This window comes from Poecilia reticulata, linkage group LG18 (genome assembly GCF_000633615.1).
Source record: "Poecilia reticulata strain Guanapo linkage group LG18, Guppy_female_1.0+MT, whole genome shotgun sequence".
Taxonomy (NCBI): Eukaryota; Metazoa; Chordata; class Actinopteri; order Cyprinodontiformes; family Poeciliidae; genus Poecilia; species Poecilia reticulata.
This window is the reverse complement of record NC_024348.1, coordinates 7,461,369-7,479,782: the sequence shown is the minus strand read 5'-3', so window position 1 is coordinate 7,479,782 and position 18,414 is coordinate 7,461,369. Positions and strand designations below refer to the sequence as shown.

The 18,414-nt window shown below is 41.2% G+C and overlaps 1 protein-coding gene across 2 annotated transcripts in view; it reads right to left on the bottom strand.

Moving 5' to 3' along the window:
- Positions 1–14,919, bottom strand: part of LOC103480389 (phosphatidylinositol-binding clathrin assembly protein) — a 100,774-nt gene extending 85,855 nt beyond the window's left edge. Inside the window, exon 1 of one of the 2 annotated variants that reach the window (XM_008435311.2) lies at positions 13,703–14,919. In XM_008435311.2, the coding sequence (XP_008433533.1) occupies positions 13,703–13,832 (130 nt within the window). In that variant the 5' untranslated portion in view covers positions 13,833–14,919. The remainder of the gene's footprint in view (positions 1–13,702) is intronic. The other variant, XM_008435312.2, reaches the window with a different exon arrangement.
- Between the last annotated feature and the right edge of the window lie 3,495 nt (positions 14,920–18,414).

Genomic DNA, 18,414 nt, shown 5'->3' with positions numbered 1-18,414 from the left:
GGAGCTTGTTGCTCTACTTTAGCAAAAAATAAATAAAAATATCACAAAGAGCAGGAGTTTGGATACGACATAAAAAGTGTCTCTGTCATGAAAGGTATAAGAAAAAATAGGTAGAACTAGCATAAAGGCAAATGATTACAGTGAACTCTGTGTGCTTTTTAAGGGCATACTACACTAGCATTGCTGAATGACTGAAGATGCAGGATATTAACTAACCACTTGCTCGGTGCCATTGACTCGTCAGGTGCATTTTGAAACCTGGCCGCTGTGTGCATGAACTAGTGAGGCCTGCAGAGGCACTCGCTGACCCTCTCTCTGCCTCTACAGCTTGTTATGAGAGCCACAGCTTCAGCAGCATCCATAAGGGATTTCTATCAATAATGAAAATCTATATTTAATAGATTTTCCAGAAGCTTAAACAAGTGTAGGGTGGGTTAGAGCAGAGGCTTTCTATATTCCTCGGAACTTGAGGGAACTGTGTGACAATGAAGAACATTGAACAATTCCATCCAACATTTCCTAAATGTCTGTCTGGTTCCGTCCTCCTCTTCTGAAAATATTTTAACATGCTCACCTGAAAATGAAATCAGATGAGTCTCAATGGACAAATTACCCGACAAGCTAAGCTGTTCAAAACGCCAAATTATATTTATTAGCTTAACTACTGTCTTTCAGATGCAACATACGTTAACATTAGTCTTGTTTTCACAGGCTTGAACTAAAAATGCATCTAACTTAACCTTCCTTAGGTTCCTTTGTTTTGCTTTTTGCTCTCCCTCTACTTCAAACCAGTCTCTAGTTTTCCTTTACTCCTGAAACCAGCGCAGCGCACAGTAGCCAGTTTTGACAAACGTTTAACAGTTTTAAAGTTTCAAACTCTGATGATGCTTTACATTGTTTTAACATATTTATATATAAATAACTTCCTTCTGAAGGTGTGGTGGTAGTTATTTTGCCGTAGCGGTGTGCGCCACAATCAATTACATGTAGAGGAAACACTGTAATTAATGCCACTTTTAGGCAGCACAACAAAAAAAATGACACACAAACATACCAAGGCTGCTTCTCCGTTTAATTTAATAACCTGAGTGATCATGCAGTCTCTCATTGTGACCCCCCCGTAGTGATATTTGCTCACTCAATCACAACCTGTGTGTGTTGTGGTGTATAATTACATGTTCCAAGGCTGTGGAGCTGTTTTGCAACCTATTCAATACGCACTAAAACAGACCAAAGTTCTCCCTCAAGACTCAGAAACTGTTGCAATTTCACTCCCCCCCCTCACTTCCACCCTCTTGCTTGTCACACAGTCACATACTTAGGGTCTCACACTAAACACTCCACAACACGTGCACTCCCTCGGGCTCGACTTGAAACAGACACATCCAGACGGGCGGCGAGCGGTAAGCCGTTTTTTTCCCCCCCTGTCTCAGAGTCCAAAACCCAAGCCTATCTCCCCTCTGCAGAGGCAAAGAGAGGCTTTCCACCCCCTCGTCCTGTTTAGATAGCATTAGGCTCACCTACAATTACTTAAGACGCAGGCGTCTCGGCTGGGCTGCTAACCGGCTCCACCCAGCAGCCGCTCTATCAGGGGCCGGAATCGAAGCTAAATCAAGTGGCAGGAAATGAGCTTGCCAGCCTCTTTTTTTTTCTCTCCCTATCCCTTCATGTTCTGAAATGACACTGAGCTCTTTCAATTCATTAAAAAAGTTTCAATACTGCCCACTCTCTGGACGACAGCAAACCTGGGCATGTGTGTACACTGCGTAATGGGAAATGGGAAGGGCAAAGAATAGATTGGGAGTACGTGACGACACTGCAGAGCCGGAGACGGCTTGAAACGTAAATATTAAGCTTCAGAGTCAAACTGTAAATCCTCTCCTGATATTGTGTGGTGGGAAAAATGAACACTAACAACGTCTAAATGTTGGGAGTTTTGAAATGAATAAAACATCGAGACGTATTTGTGGAGACGGGAGTCGAAGCCTGAGGCCAGATGTGAAGCTTCTCTTCGGCTCCAGCGTACTCTGCGGTCTGGAATCTCTTCCTCCTTCCTGTAACCAGAAATCAAAGCGCTGCCTATCAACAGAAAGTATACACACACGACATCCGTCTCTCTGTGAGATCCAACATTTATGAAGGCACATTATAAAGCAGAGGCTCACCCTCAAAAGTGAAAAATGGATGCAGCTCAGCCTAGCTGGTTAGCTTTGGCCCTAATTATGTTCTACCGCTTTTTGACCGAGGCATTTCCAACGCTTCCCGGACTGGTTCAAAGGATTCCCCCTCGCCCCCCTTCTCTCTCTCTCTCTCTTCTGCCCTGACAGCAAAAGAACTTGCTTACAGCGAGGAAAACTGGTTTGTGACTGGCACCAGCTCCTTTCTGTTTCCGTTTTAGAACCTAAAAAGATTCACACAGGTGTTCGCAGGCACAGCGAAACAAAAAACATCAAGGTTATCCGGAAGCTTTGTCGCCAGCAAAGGGAAAGTCTGAGTGGGCACTATCTAGACGCAAGGTGAAACTGAAACCACATGAACTCGAGCTCTTGTAACTTCCTGCCCAAAGAGCAACCAGACGCTGTAAACCAGACAAGGTTGGTACTGATGTGCAAGCACTGCTAGCTCTGCTTGCTTGGGGAAACAAACATGCCTGGAAGTCTTCATGGACAATACAAGCTTTAAAGTTGTGGTTATTTCAGCTAAACTCTTCATTTGGCAGAAAGTAGTCCTGGATAAGGCCTTCTGAGATTAGCGGCATTTCATTTCTAGAGTGACAAATCGGTGCAGCCACTGTGAGCTACTTTGTCTTTCCACTGAAAGTGTTTCAGCAAATTTAAGACTTTTAGATCCTTCTAATGCCACTTGGAATGAAATTTGAGACTGAAAAAAACTATAAATATACAGGAGGGTTGGGGGGAATCCTGCTGTATTACAAACAACAATAGCAAATGCTAACATTTCTGAGGTCTCTGTGGCTCTTCCCAGCAGCTTTGTGTTTCTGACAGTGCATATAGCTCTCTACAATCTTAACCCCACATAGTACCAAACTTAAAGGTTTTGGTTTTTTGCACAGAATGTGCATACCATTATGGGTTGGCAACAGAAGTGGCCCAACGGCAAAAAACCTAAAGCCATCCAGCCAACTGCCTTCAAATTTGCACTTATCCATGATAGATGCAAAAAAGCTAGCTAGCTACCAAAAGTATTTTAGAAGCTAGTTAGCGGTAGCCTTAACCGCATCAAGTAACAGAAAGTTGTTTGCGTGTTACCCAAAACTTGCCTGACAGAAAAGTGCTGCAAGGAAAAAAAAACCCAAAAAAACTACATAATAGATGTAATAGTCCTGCCACGACAAATTTTAATACCAGTGATTAATGTATTTCAGGCCAACTTGCATTAAAAAAAGGAAATTAAGCATTTTAAGGCCTTAATTGTAGATACAAAACTTTATGCCTTTTTCTGACATTTTAAAGGATGCACAGACATCCTGCAAATCCTTTCCACTGTCACCTCATGGTTGCTCAGGGTGAGAGGTTACTGAAAGGTCAACAGAACAATGCAATATGGTGGACCTTCATACATGGAGAACTTCTTACCCATTGGTGTTAAATGACCTACTGAATTAAACTACTGCATTTGAATCTGACAGCATGATCCAACTGGACACTTACCGCATTTTCCGCACTATAAGGCGCACCGGACTATAAGGCGCACCTTCAATGAATGGCCTATTTTAAAACTTTTTTCATATATAAGGCGCACCGCATTATAAGCGCATAGAATAGATGCTTCAGTTTGGGTTGCAGATTTGTACTCCATTATTACAAATCCACATTTGTAAAGAAGTGGTCCCCCGAGTACTTTATATAGTAGTCTGCCCCAGTCATTGTTTCACTTACGGTGTTGCTATATTGTGCCCAACTGCTTTCTGGGTAACACCACCACAGTCTCTGTCTCTCTTCCCTCGCCCCTCCCGCCCTGGCTTTAAATGTATTATCAAACTTTATTAACAAACCAGCGTTCTGACAACTATCCCAGCATGCAACGCGCACTTCCTTTATGGGGGAAAATGAAGTCGGCGGCTGCTAACTGTAGTTGCTAGACCTGTTGTGGCTCAATATTGGTCTATATATAAGGCGCACAGGATTATAAGGCGCACTGTCAGCTTTTGAGGAAATTGAAGGTTTTTAGGTGTGCCTTATAGTGCGGAAAATACGGTAATCTTCAACTCTATGACAGGGTAAAAATAAAAACTTAATATGGAGAAGTTAATACTTCCTCTTGTGATGGTGACGTTAAAAACAATAATACACGCCGAGTCATGTAGATCCTTCTGTAAGATCTTCTGACAGCCTGTAAACAGCAGGTAGTCACCTGGTCAAAGGTCAAAAATCAGGGGCTGAAACGATTTATCATATTAATTGTGATGAATCAATTATTGGAACAATCCCCAACTAATTTAGTAATCGATTAATCATTTACTGAAGTATAGAAAATGTTGAAATAACAGTAATTACAGTAACAGCAATCAAGCCAAATAGAAATAATTTGCTACCCAATTATTCAGTAAATCAAAAAAAAAAAAATTATATATATATATATCTCAACAGATCAGCCCTACACTGCACTGATGTTAAGAAGAAAGGGCTGAGCTTTTCACATGTTGATATTTTTAACTCCAGATGCTACAAATGATCAAGTATTCACTAAAGGAGTGTTTTATTGCATCTTAAGACAAAAAGTTCTTACTTATTTATTTGTATCCATTAATGTTTTCTAATATTGCATAAAAGTGCTTAAATGAAAAGTCAGCAGGATGTACCAATTTTTTAATCCTATTAATAGTCGGAATAACAGTTGATAGAATAATCAATAACTGAAATAGTCATTAGTTGCAGTTATTAAAAGCAGGCAGCTCTACAGAACACTCAGGCTACAGTATATCACATTATGCTGTATGAGAATGAATAGCACAAATGGTTTTTATTATGCTATTGATCAAATTGTACCCAACTACAAGGCAACAGTAATGAACTTGCTTAGCAACGACCAGAAAGAGCCAAACAGCCTAAAACATTAACTCATTATTAAGCCACACACCTGCAGTGACATTTCACACTTTCCCTTAAAACATGCGTCATCTTCAAGGAGCACCATAAAAATCCAACATCAATTCATTCAATGGATTTTTACCCTAAATAAACCAGGCTCGGTTAATTTAAAGACTCGTCTTTCTCTCATTCAGCCCTTTGTCAAGAGAAGAAAGCTAAGAGTCGGGTCAGACGGGCATAATTGCCAGCGCATTATCAAGGAGCTGGAAAAGCCAGCACTTACCTGCCATTTATCACTTCATTCACACGTCCATTTATACAACTCTAATGGCTCTCACATGACTATCAAGTACCTCTCATGCGACTTCGGGGTGTGAATTGTTCTCGAGAGTTGGAGCGCCAGAGAAAGTTGCCCCCCCTACCCCCTCCAGCACCCATTCGCTCGGCATAGTCGATAAATACCAGGAGCACAAGAGCAGCTCCAGAAGTTTCCATTCAGCTCAGATTAATAAATGTTCCATTACCTGACCTGCTGAGGACCCTCCAAAGGGAGGCCGGGTGGGTCAACAACACGCTAAGCAAGCACCCAGTCAGTTACTGTTACAAAGATTTAAGAAAAAATAAATAAATAAAACACTTCAACAGCTTCTTGTACGACAAACCTTAGTCCATTCAACAAGAACCAGCTGACTTAGCCGCTGCTATGACAACTGCGGGTCACAGAGGAGGAAACTAAATTTGAGTTTAAATGTCACAACTTCTCTCTGACAGTTGGGAGATGGTGAAACGGCTCCTGTGCCGGCGCGGGCCGCAGCTTGTTGACAAAGGCTGGATTTAACGCTCAATAACCCTCACCTTGGCGACGGGAAAACCTAAAGCAGGTGTGCAAGCAGAGAACCGTATTCCAACTACACAGCGTCCGCCAATGTTTACGACAAAAATCACCATAAAAACAGGGAGGGGAAGAAAAGGGGGGTTCTCTCCCGCCATCACGGGAAAGAATTGGCGGTTGTTGCTGCGCGACTCACATGCTGGGGGTTAATTGAGGTGGACGGTCCAAATCATAACACTAAATGGCTTTAAAGCGACACTTATTTCCACCGGCAGAGCGTGAAGGTCACGACTGCTCTCGTGAGCGGACTCACCCCGGGCTCCCCCCTCCCTCCTCTCTCCCTCCAGGACCCACACAGGCTCTCTGCTGGCAGCGCTCAGAGACTCCTGCCAGGGTTATTCGGTTATTAGGTCTAGGCACAAATACGCCGCTGAGATCAACTCGCGGCCGGCTGCACGACGGCAACAGTTGCTGGTGGCGAATCCGTGCCAAGATAATTACGATGAGCAATTATGATGTCTTGCGACGGCTTAGTTGTAGTTAAACTTTATCGCACTTTGTGCCATTACAGCTACAAATGACTACGCTTGGATTTTATGACAAACAAATATGGTTTTCCTCTTGATTTCAGCCTCCAAAGACTTTTGTTGTGTGTTTTACCAACTTTGGAGGCTGATTGTTTCCCGCTGGTCTTGGCAAAGTAGGTCGAGGTCAGCTGGGTTGGATGGAGAGAATCTGAACAAGAGTTTGTCCAGCCAGTATTCATCTCTGTCTGGTTGGGAATATTTAACCATCTCGCCATTTGATTCAAAATTGAATTTTGATTTATAAAGATTACTCATGATTTCTGCTTCAATCCACAGGTGTGCAGTCTGTTAAAATACCTAAATGCAAACTATAAAGTCCTTACGAAGACAAACATTTAAGAAAAATCTAAAATAAACCATTTTTAGTGTGGTGGGGGCGCAAGTAAAGCCTGGTGACACACCAGGCTTATAACACACTGGGTCTTGCTTCATCACATAAAATATGTTGAATTTGAGGTTTTACCATGTCAAAATGTAACAAACAAAGGAAAATAGATATAAAAATAGTAAAAAATAGATACAGAAAAACAAAACAAAAAAAGACACAATCCAGCCTAAGTTCAGAGTCTATAAATTGTCACTTCTGTTCGTTTCTCTCTAGCAACTTGTGGAGGGCTAAGCAAATGCGAAGCTGTGAGCATGATAGCTGGATGGATGGTAGAGCTGCCAAGCGCCTGCATTTGTTGAAAGAGCCCGATGCTGCGACTACGCCCGGATCCGACCGAGCAACTGCAGTTCAGCTGTGGCTTCAAACAGCATCTCTAATGCATCTTTTCTGACATCTTACTGTTGGCAGGCGGCTTCAGAACATGACAGCTTTTTACCAGCTCATCCACAGATCCAGATAGGGAATCTCTAATAAGAATCTAACAACCGGCAAACTGGCTGGGGTTTTTTCTTTTTTGCCCCCAAAAAATAAGCAATTAAAAGGCGAGGCACACACTGGGTTTGCGTTCACAGACGCACTTCTTAACAGATGTGCCTCTTGACAAATATAATAAGAGGCATATTAGAGAGGCTTGACTACATTTCACTAACAGATGGGCATTTATTCCAGGTTGCATTTGCAGAAGTTATTTTTTGCCATATGGAGGTAGAGTGACTCTATAACTATCCTGACACAGTCAAGAAGGTGGTTCACTCAGAGACAACTAGTCCCGTTAAAAACAACTTCCACACTACATTAGTGAACCGTCTCACGGTTTTTAAGCTCTGAAGTAGTGAACTGGGGGCTTTTTTATGCTTTCAATAGAAAAAAGGGATTTACAGATTCCAAGATGGTCTGTAATAATCTTCACAATGGTACACTTAAAGATTACAGTCAAATATTTTACTTTTTTGAACTACAAATGACCAAATACTGCCCAGATTCAGAGATACAATCCATGTTCAAAGCTAGAGTGATGTCAACAGACCATTAAACTAGGAAACAAACACTGAAAACTAGGGGGTTTTTTTTGTGATTTTCAGTTTAACGTTAAGGTTTGCTTAGCCAAAAAATGTTTTGTAGAGTAGTTATGAGTACAAAATAATTCAATTTAGCTAGAATAAGAATTTCAGAGAGGAAAAACAAAGGGAATGCTGTAAACTGGATGCCAACGTAGCCATCTTTTAGCCAATTGTGATGAGCAGCTTTATTATTTCATTTCCCTAGATGAAGTCTCGTCAACTGCAACTGGAGAGTTCAGCACTTATGAGAATTTTGCTGTACACAATATTGTTCAACTATATAAATAATACTCCATTTTTCAAAAATTGAATGATAATGCAATGCATTCTTTTGACCAAAGTCGGTAATATAGCTGGTCGTCTTGCTTGTTTAATGCAGAAGAAATGTACTTGGAGGGAGTCAAAATGTCTGGGTAAAAAGGCATCAAGAAACACAAACCAAGTTCTTTTACTACCAAAAGCAGCAACTCTAGCAAGACTAATGTTTTTCCTTTAAAAAATGTAAGTATTGTTTGGATGAAAATACTAAATTTAATGTTTCTGTTTTTACAACAAACTATGTTTACAAGGAACCAAAAGCAGGAAGACAAGAGTCACATCATCAGCACAGCATTGCCTTACTTGGTAAATACCTACAGGAGACCGTAAAGTACCGAGAAAGGATACAAGAAGTCCTGTTTGCACCATCATAAAGGTGGTGCTATTCAAATGTGGATCCAGATCCAGAAACATAGCAAATAACACTCCCTATTTCAGTTCTCAACATGTGTTACATCTCAAAGGAGCACACTGATGCATAATTTAGTAGGTTGTGATATTTTGTTCTGAAACTGTGAGTGTGCCAGATACAGTCCGGCAACTGTATCTGACCAGTTGGAAGGACTTTAAGTGGAGGCTAAAGCTAACAGAGAGATGGGAGAAAAACAAAGTGATTGCAATCTATACTGTCATCAACAATAATATTGCAATCCAATGTAGGATTGCAGCTAATGATTATTTAAGTAACATTATTCAGATGATTAATAGATTAAATGGATAAAAGGATTTTTTATTTATGTAACCACGTCAACCTTATTTTTTTTACACAATATTAGAAATACATTAAAAGATCAAATAAGAAAATAATTAAACAACTTTTTTGAAAAAGAAAAAAAAAATGTGTTTCCTAAAATGTGATAAATGTTGTGTGCATTTATCATTTGCAGCAAAGGATGCATCTACAGCTAAAAAATATATATATTACTGTCAACTAATCTGTTTATTTTGGATTCATTTTAATAGCAAAAGGTGTTTCTTTTTTTCATAATCGATTAATCACAATCGAGTCGATTAATCATTTCAGCTCTGATCAAGTGATTTCCTAATAACATGCAGTGCAAATTTGATTTGAAATTCAAAAAGTACTTTATTGATCCCAAAGGGAAATTAAATGTTGCGACTCATAAATTAATGTTTTCTTCAAAGAGCAACGGACGTTGATAGAAAGTATGTAGTCTACAGCAGTCTGATATTCCAATTATGTAGATTCCTACTTCGGGGAAAATTTAAACCATCTATGAAAAAAACAAAGTTTAACTCAATGAGTAGAAAAAGTGTGTGAAACGCCACTTGTGAACGGTCTTCTTGGACAGCAACATTCTCATACCTGTTAGAGGTGTAATGAGATCACTCACAGTGGGATTAGTTACCAAATCCTGCCTCCAGCTCTCTACTATCGACTCCACGACAACACAAGTGCTGAACAAACCTATGACCTGCCTCCTGCGTGCCTTCTGGCCCCGCACATCTACAGCTCCATGAAGATGACAAATCTGACAGGCCGGCAGCATTTACAGCAAAAATCATGACACGGACGAATAAAAGGACAAACAGGCCGTTCCCTCCCTACGGCACAGAGGTTGTTGCTCTCTCTGAGAAATCAATAAGCTCCAATGATTAAACTTAAAATGGTGCATCGGTTGGAAGGGTCTGGCCCGGGTTCACAAAGCGGCGGGGAGACAATGCTCCCTGACTTTTTTTTCTTTTGTGGAACGTCAGCAGCTGAGTCTTGCGAGTGAGGAGGCGTTGACGGATGCGAGGCAGCCGAGCCGAAGCATCGATCAAACGCGCGGGCCCGTGCCGACCCAGGCAGTTCCCAGAAACAGAACTTCAGCACATTTGGTCCGTTTAATGTCGAAGACGAGCAGTGGTCCTGCTGTGCACAAATCCCCGGCTTGTGATCCCATTTTCACCTTTGATGCATCTTTTTATTCTGCTGTGCTTAGCTGACAGCTGAAATGACTTAAAAAAAAAAAAGTTTGGTAAACTCAAGTTATTGCTGCCACATTGGGCAATATGCGTTTTCTAACGTAAGCTGGGACAGTGTGGGGTCAACAACTCTGTTTGTCCCTCTGTGGAAACACGGCAAGCACACTTTGTCCTTCCTGGGCTGAACGTCTGACGAAAGACCGGCCTTTTGTTGTTTCCGTCAGTCGGGCCGTTATCTCCGTCCTCAACTCGCCTTGAAGTCTTTACAACAGGAACCTGCAGCCAGGGTTTTGGCCCGAGTCCGAACCATAAGAGGGCTTATTATTAAAAGGAAGTGTAGTTTACGGTTCCAGCATTCAAGCCGCCAGACAAACTGCTGACGCTTTTGAACGTTCCATAAACAGCACTTACTATAAGTCTATGGCATTTAATAATAATAAAAAATGTTGAAATGGTTTGTTTACAGGAATGAAATTGAAGGAGGAAGGGGCAAAGTGTTGGCAAACTGGTCAAAGTCACTTGAGTTGACTGATGCATGTTAAATGTGTAATCTTGTGACATTTTATGGTATTTTTTATGAATATTTTGGAGCCAAAGTGAATAAAGAGTAATCAAAGCAGTGATTTAACACATTTCCATAGATCTATTTGTTGTTCTTATAGAAAATTAAGCTTAGGTAATAGGATTACATCCCATTATTAAAATTCATATTTCAGTTTATTGTGTTTTCTGAGGCATTTTATTTGTACAGAGTTCCAAGTCTGACATATCAGATTGAAATTCCCCTAAAACTTAAAATTAATACTGCCGTCATAAGAAATATTACTTTTGTAGCACACATTTGATAACCAAGAGTGTAAATTTTTTGTATTGTCTTATCATTTTTGTGAAACTTTTGTATTAGAATAAGAATTTTCCTTTCTTGTTGTCTCGATAAATTTTAAATAATTTTGTTTTGACTAACAAAAATATGATTTTTTTAAAAACTATTTTCTTCACTATTCAACAAGAACCTCAATAACTAGCATCAAATTTGAAAATATCATTTTTCAAGAGTGTTATTTGTGTTTGTGGAAATGATTGCTGTGCTATGCTTTCATAGCCACACAGTTACCTAAAAAAGATACTTTTTCATCATCATTTTTATTTTTAATCACAATAGCACCCGGAAAAATTATAAAATTCTAAGTCCACCCTTATTTCTAACAAATGTTTCCACATATTCAGCATAAACTGCTTTTTTTCCCCTCTTGAAATTGTTGATACAAACCTTGATAACAAATAAGTAATCAAGAAACACCAATGGTTTACTGCTGAGCATAAAAGGGAGATCCCTCAGATGTTTTTTATGTTGGCAACTGGTTCAACTATTCAAATTGAACACACTGAATCAATAGCATCAATGTGTACTTAAAAACCTAAAATCCCAACTTTGACCTTGTGACCTCAGCGTGTCGACCAATTTGGTTCCTTTTAATGCTTTGTCATCAAATCCTAACTGAAGGCAAAAATGTAGTCGCTTTAATTAAAACTATAGATTCCTCAGTATCCATTTACATAGATGCTCCTCTCTTATCTTTTAATCAACAAATAATGTACTCCCCCCCCCCCCGGTTTCTTATCACTAGGGAGTCAGTTCGTCTTGCACGCTTGAGGATATCGTCTCCAAGGGTTCAGATTCTGATTTCTGCTAAAATCAAAGCAAGCCAAAAGCCTCCACTCCTCCATCCTCAGGGGAGGCTTTTATTGCCAGTGTATCCCAACATCGGTTTAGTGGGAAAAAGCCTTAATTATTGGAGACAGACGATAGATACCGACTACATAAAGAGCACTTGATTAAACTGGACAAATGTGGGCTGAAACAGCCATTTAAGAGCTCAAACACACACCACCATTCAAACAGCAGATTCTCCGTCATTTCTATCCAAAACTAGCTAAACATCACTTCATTCTAGGGACATACGGGGCAAGATTCACACAGTACTACCCTTCCACCACCTGTTGCTGCACATGGCCCATCAGCTGACTGAAACCTGGCTCCTACACCATTTCGAAAAAAGCAAAAAAGAAATTGATGTCGTTTATTAATCTAAACAGCATCAAATTAAAGTGTAGATTTATCAACCTCATTAAAATAAATCAACCAGCCTGAAGCTGGTAATGTTTTCCCCAAGTCAAGCAGAAGATCGAAAGCAAGTGGAAATGATTAGCTTCCGAGCTACGATTTAAAATAAACAGTGGGAGCTTCTGGCTTACTAATTGCTAAAGTGGTAAATAAGCTTTAACCTCCCTGGAAACTTAGTTTTAAAAGACTATCTTTAACAAATAAATGTGCTTTGTGTGTTCTCATGCTCAGTATGAGAACTTGCTGCAAAGTTAATAACTCGGTGCAATATCTGCTGCATGAGCTGATTTCACTGTAATTAGGAATGGAACATATGTAAATTAATTTGAACCAGTCTGTAATTGGACTGAGCTGCTTATACGTTTCTATATGTAAATTGGATCTGTTTGCGGGCTGCACAGTGGGGCAGTTGGTAGAGCTGTTGCCTTGCAGCAAGAAGGTTCTGGGTTCGATTCCCGGCCCCGGTCTTTCTGCATGGAGTTTGCATGTTCTCCCTGTGCATGCGTGGGTTTTCTCCGGGTACACCGGTTTCCTCCCACAGTCCAAAAACATGACTGTCAGGTTAATTGGTCTGTCTACATTGCCCCTAGGTGCGAGTGTGTGTGTGTGCGTGGTTGTTTGTCCTGTGTGTCTCTGTGTTGCCCTGTGACAGACTGGCGACCTGTCCAGGGTGACCCCGCCTCTCGCCCGGAACGTTAGCTGGAGATAGGCACCAGCAACCCTCCCGACCCCACTGAGGGACAAGGGTGCAAGAAAATGGATGGATGGATGGATCCGTTTGCTACAACCATTATTAGAAGTATTTAATTGTTTATTCTTTTTACAACATTAGGAATACTTTTTTCTTTTTATGTATTTATTAAGGTTTCTTGGTTGAATTTGTTGCATTTCCAATCAAATGTAATATCTAACAGTGACGCAAAAAGTGGGTACACACTGTGTGCCAAGTATAGGGGTGCAATACTAAAGGGGGCGCTTGGATAAACGGGGCGCCAAACAAACAGCTGTTTGTTTGAAATCTCTTGGGGGGAGCTATAATGTGTCCGCATGCACCTTATTTTCAAGTCTCTCACTAATCAAAGAGTAAAAATAGTAACAAGCTACATTCTTGCAGTTTCATGGACGATTCTAAACCCAAACATGGCTCATCAGTCAGACAGGTGGCGACTCCACTGCTACGGGCTAACCCCCATCGTCTGGCCAGGAAGAAACTGAAACATCGTTAGTCCCTCCCCACTAGGCAGATCACCTTTACTACTAGGAGGGGAAAAAAATTCAGTGGAGGAGATTTCTGCCTGCATCCAGTGAGCTCGGTGATGCTGTCCAGCCAGCAGGGTAGAAACCAAGTATGCGCAACACAGCGCGGAGGGAGGCTGACAGTCAACGCGTTCAAAGAGGATGGCATACTCACAGTCCAGGTGCTTCTTCTTAGGTCCGCTCACTTCGTGTGTGGTGGCTTTGCACACCGCCTTGCTGATGGCAGAGCCCGTCATGCTGTGCTGCGCCGCAGCGATCCGATCCGTAATAGACTGGCCCGACATCGCTGTTGGTTTTTTCTTCCCCCCCCCCCTCAACTCAATCAGACAGAACCACGACCCAATCAAAGGATCGGCTCCAATCCGGGACAGAACTTTAAACTTCAGACAAAGCTCCGGATCACCGCTGCTGCAAAACCGATTTGACTTAACCAGCAGTTTATCTTTGGAGATGAGTTGTCTGGGTGGCAAAAACGGGAGAAGAAGAAGAAGAAGAAGAAGAAGAAGAAGAAGAAGAAGGAGGAAAGTTAATTCCTTGTATTTGTGAAGTAAATAAAGCAGAAGGACGCTGTTGTGGGCTAGTGTGTGTTAGCTAATGTTTCCGTTGCAGTACTCGAACCAGGAAAGAGTCCCACAGTGGAATCTGGAAACACTTGAAATCACTTTCTGGCCACAAATAAACATAGCTAACAGGCTGCTTCAAAACCCGAATTCTTTGTTTGAAGTCTCCAAAAGCGACAAGTCCGGGTCCGGTATGGCAGAAAAAGAAGTAATCCGTGTAAAAAGAAAAAAATTAATCAAAGCTTTGAAGAAAAAATGAAAAAAAAAAAAGGAGAAAAACTTGAGTTCCTCCTAGACGTCAACTTGTTAGCTCTGCTGTTAACGCTATCACTGCTTCCCGAGTAAAGTGCCTGTTTGGAGCCCGCTCCGGTGGGGAAAGTAAGAAGGAATTAAAGAGAGCATTATTCAAAGTTTGTCAGAGGTTACTGCAACACTGACAGCCAGGAAAAGCGCAGTTTCCCCTTCCTCCTCAAGGTGCGAGAAGCTAGCCGAAGAGCTAAAGAGATTAGCCAAGCAGAGAGCGAGCCGAGTCGAGTCGAGACGAGCGATGCCGAGCCCAGCCGGCGGACCCGGTAAGTTGAAAATGACAGCTCCTTTGGCTCGGTCCTTTCCCTTCGGAGTCCCCTGGTTCGGCTGGTGCTGTTTTCCGGATGCTACGACCACATTACCGGGTGTTTCCCCCCCCCCTTCAACAGTCCGGTGACGCTGTCTGGGAAGTCTCCTCACAGCTTTCTCCGCACGGACTGACTGACTGACTGCTGCTCTGCCGGACAAAATGGCAGCGTAGAATCAGCTGATCTCACAACTGAGCTGAGCCGAGCTGCGTTAAGGGTATCCCAATGAAGCTCGGAATTTATCACTCTACGCATTATAAAAGGCTAATTTAAACAATCATATTAAAACACGACAAATATTAATGCTCCTGTTTATATTGAACTTATATAAATGCTATGCAAATTGAACTTAATGGGATACATACCCAGACTAAATAAACAAACAGCACACATAAAAAATAGATAAGTTAATTGAAATGAGAATACTACATGAGCATATTGTAACTGATAAATTGATAATTTGCCTCCATATTCCTTGTGTTAATTATCCTTTTCTACCACACTAACCATCTGCATTAATTCCTCCTCTACATCCAGGGGTGTTGCTAGATAAAAAAAAAAAGAAATACTGGGTCAAACAAATAAAGTTAACTTTCAATATATGTTTATTTTGAATATAAAATTCAGTATAGACATTATATCTAGGAATCTACCTTTGGAAATAATGTCATATAAACACCTAAAAAAAAGAGACAAGGTGGCACATGGAAATAGATAACAGATGTCAATCATTGTTAGCTTTCCTACTGAATTCATGGATTAAACTACAGGGTTCAATTGTTCTTCAATACAACACAGCGTTTTTGTACAATTATTTACACCTTGTTTGACATTCATTCATTTATTTAATTTCTTAAAAGTTCTGAGCATTTATAGGGTATTTTTAAATAAAGCTGGCTTCAAACTTCAAAATGTCTTCAAATTGTCATTGTGTTTTTATTTTCCTACTAAAGAATCAGACTTCTTGTCATCATTTAAAATGGGTGTAAAGCATATCTTATTACTGTAATCATGTGACGGATAAAAAAATTGGATTTGAATAAAGTGGCTGGTTGAAGAGTCCACTATTAAAAAAAATATTATGCTACTCAATACATATCTAACAGCTGGAGGTTGATTCCTCTTGGAAATAAGTTGTAGGATATGTCTAATCAAAAACAGAATGCACCAGCAAATATAGAAAATAATCTGATGGTAAATAGAATATATATGAATATGGTGGTATTTTTGTGGTACTTTTGCAGCTCTCCCTCCCCACTGATGCCACCCTGAGCAATAGCCCACATCCGTTATTTCAATGCAAATATCTGCCCCTGTTCCTGCCTGAGAATAATAATTGCAGACACCACATATCAAATTTAAAGCTACACAAGCAAGAACTGGAAAATGTTTTTTATGAAATGAAGCAAACGGAATGTGTTCACGATTTGTCAATCTTTTATGCCCAAAAGTGTCTTCTTAAACGACAAAATGAAAGGGAGGAAGGGAGGGAAGACAATTTTTTTGTGTAAAGTCATTATTTCCGACAGTCCTTCAACGCCTCAGAAATCTATTGGCTAAAAACTAACGAGCGAGTGAAGCTTTTGTAGCGGAATTAGCGAGACAAAACGCATCACATTTTAACATCATCTTAGTCATGACCCTTAGTCATGACGCTTATGAAGAGGAGTTAAAACTACACGCCGACTCAAAACTTGTGCTCAGTCGTCACGGACACGCAGTGCCCACGTCACGCTGAACCAGATTCCTGCCTGTCTTTAATAATTCCTCAGCTGCCTCGTCCCTGTGTGACTCCAGACTTTTGCGGAACACTGTGTGCTGAAGAAATGAGTGAAAACCCGCCGCGGCGTGCGGCGGCCCGGTGGGTCCCACTCCGGATCTGAGCGGCTGAATTAGTCAAATATCTGGCGGCATTTGACTGCGTTTCACACACAGCAGCCTGTAGGATGTAATTAGATGCCAGGCTGCCAGCATAAAGCAGCTCATTACAGCCGCTTTCATCCGAAGCAGTGGCTCCTTTTTTTCCAGAACTGAACTCTTTGAATCAAGCGTTTTTCAGGAGTATTCACACCCCTTAAACCTTTTCACATTTTTTGCTGTTAAAATGGGGGGGAGGGTTTAGAGTAAGCAATCCGTGTGAGTCCAGATGTTCTGCGAAGGCCTCAGAGGTTTGCTGGAGACAAAACAGCATCACGAAGATCAGGGAGCGGATATGGGCCAGGGATAAAGGTGTGGAGAAATTAAGAACAACGTCCCAAGATTTGAACTTCTCAGATAGAGCAGAGACTCAGGTTGGAGCCTCTGTTGACTGGTCAAGAAGATAGCCACACTCCTGTTCCACTATGTCCAGAGGACACAGGTACAGAGGCATGGTCAAAGGTCACACATAAATCCAAATGAGACTCTGTTGCAACATTTGAGAACTGCTCCTCATCCAATCTGAATGAGCTATGACGAATCGGCTAACATTTGTATTTAGCCTATGTGCAAAGCAGGTGGAGACAAAAAAGTTTACAGCAGATGTAATGACTCAGAAAACTGGAAATAAATGCTCCTCCACTTTATAAATATGACCTAATTCAGGTTATTATATCACATAAAATCTTAATTAAATATATCAAAGTGTGTATTTGTAATGTGAATGAGGTCAAGAGGAATTAACACTTGTGCAGAGTACTCAAACTGTTGAACTGGAGACACAAGCGGCAGCAGAGTGAGAAACGTCTCAGACGACGAGCCTCCAGACTGCGGCGGACATTTCCTGAATAGGAGTCGGCCCGTTTCTTTTTGGTTTCAGGGAACCGGCTGCAGTTTGCAGTATTTCTCGTCCTGGTGAGAAATACTGCAAACTGACCCCAGCAGGTGAATCCATGGGAGCGGGTCTACGATTATCCGTCTCGGCAGAACGGAGGATGATCACGGGTCCTCTGAGTTGTTAAAGATGAGGCAAACCTGGATGTGCAGCCTGATTTAGGTAGACGTCTGTCAAATCTGACATGGAGTCGACAAAGAAAAGGGAAATGAGAAATGCAACTGAGGCTGAAGAGGTTAATTGTGATGAGTCGATTATTGAGATAATTGCCAAATTTTGGGATTTCCTCCCAAAATTCAGGAAATTGGCGCAGATTTCCTTAATTTTGGAAGGCTGTGTTACGACTGACGGCGTACAGTTGATTATAAATGAGTCGGCAGGTGCCCGTCCCTGATTGATTGATTCCAAGAAGACGACGGAGATGTCCCATTGGCTGCYTTTCGGAGGGGACGGACATAAAAGATGCTGACGCGGACTTCCTGTGTTCCATCCTCAACTCATCTCCACCGGCCACACCCTTTTCCTTTGTTTATCTGTGTTAGAGTTCTGGAGTGTAGGAGTKAGTTGCCGTTTATGTTTCCTTAGTTTTCTCATGTTTTTCTTAGGTTAGGAAGGTAAGTTTTTTTGTACTTTGGTTTATTTACTTTTGATTAGGTAAGCTTCTCTTATTATTTAGATAGGTTCGTTTTGTTTGTTGTTTTCGGCGATAGCTCACTCTGAAGCCAGGTACTCCAGTTGTAAMATCTTGATAAAAAAAAAGATATATCTTTTTAAAAATAAATCATTATCAACTGTTCAATTTTGTGTGTGTCGGATGTTGAGATCGGAGGAGGATGGATCCTTCATGTTGCGACCTGGCCCCCCTAGACTGGTCGTAACA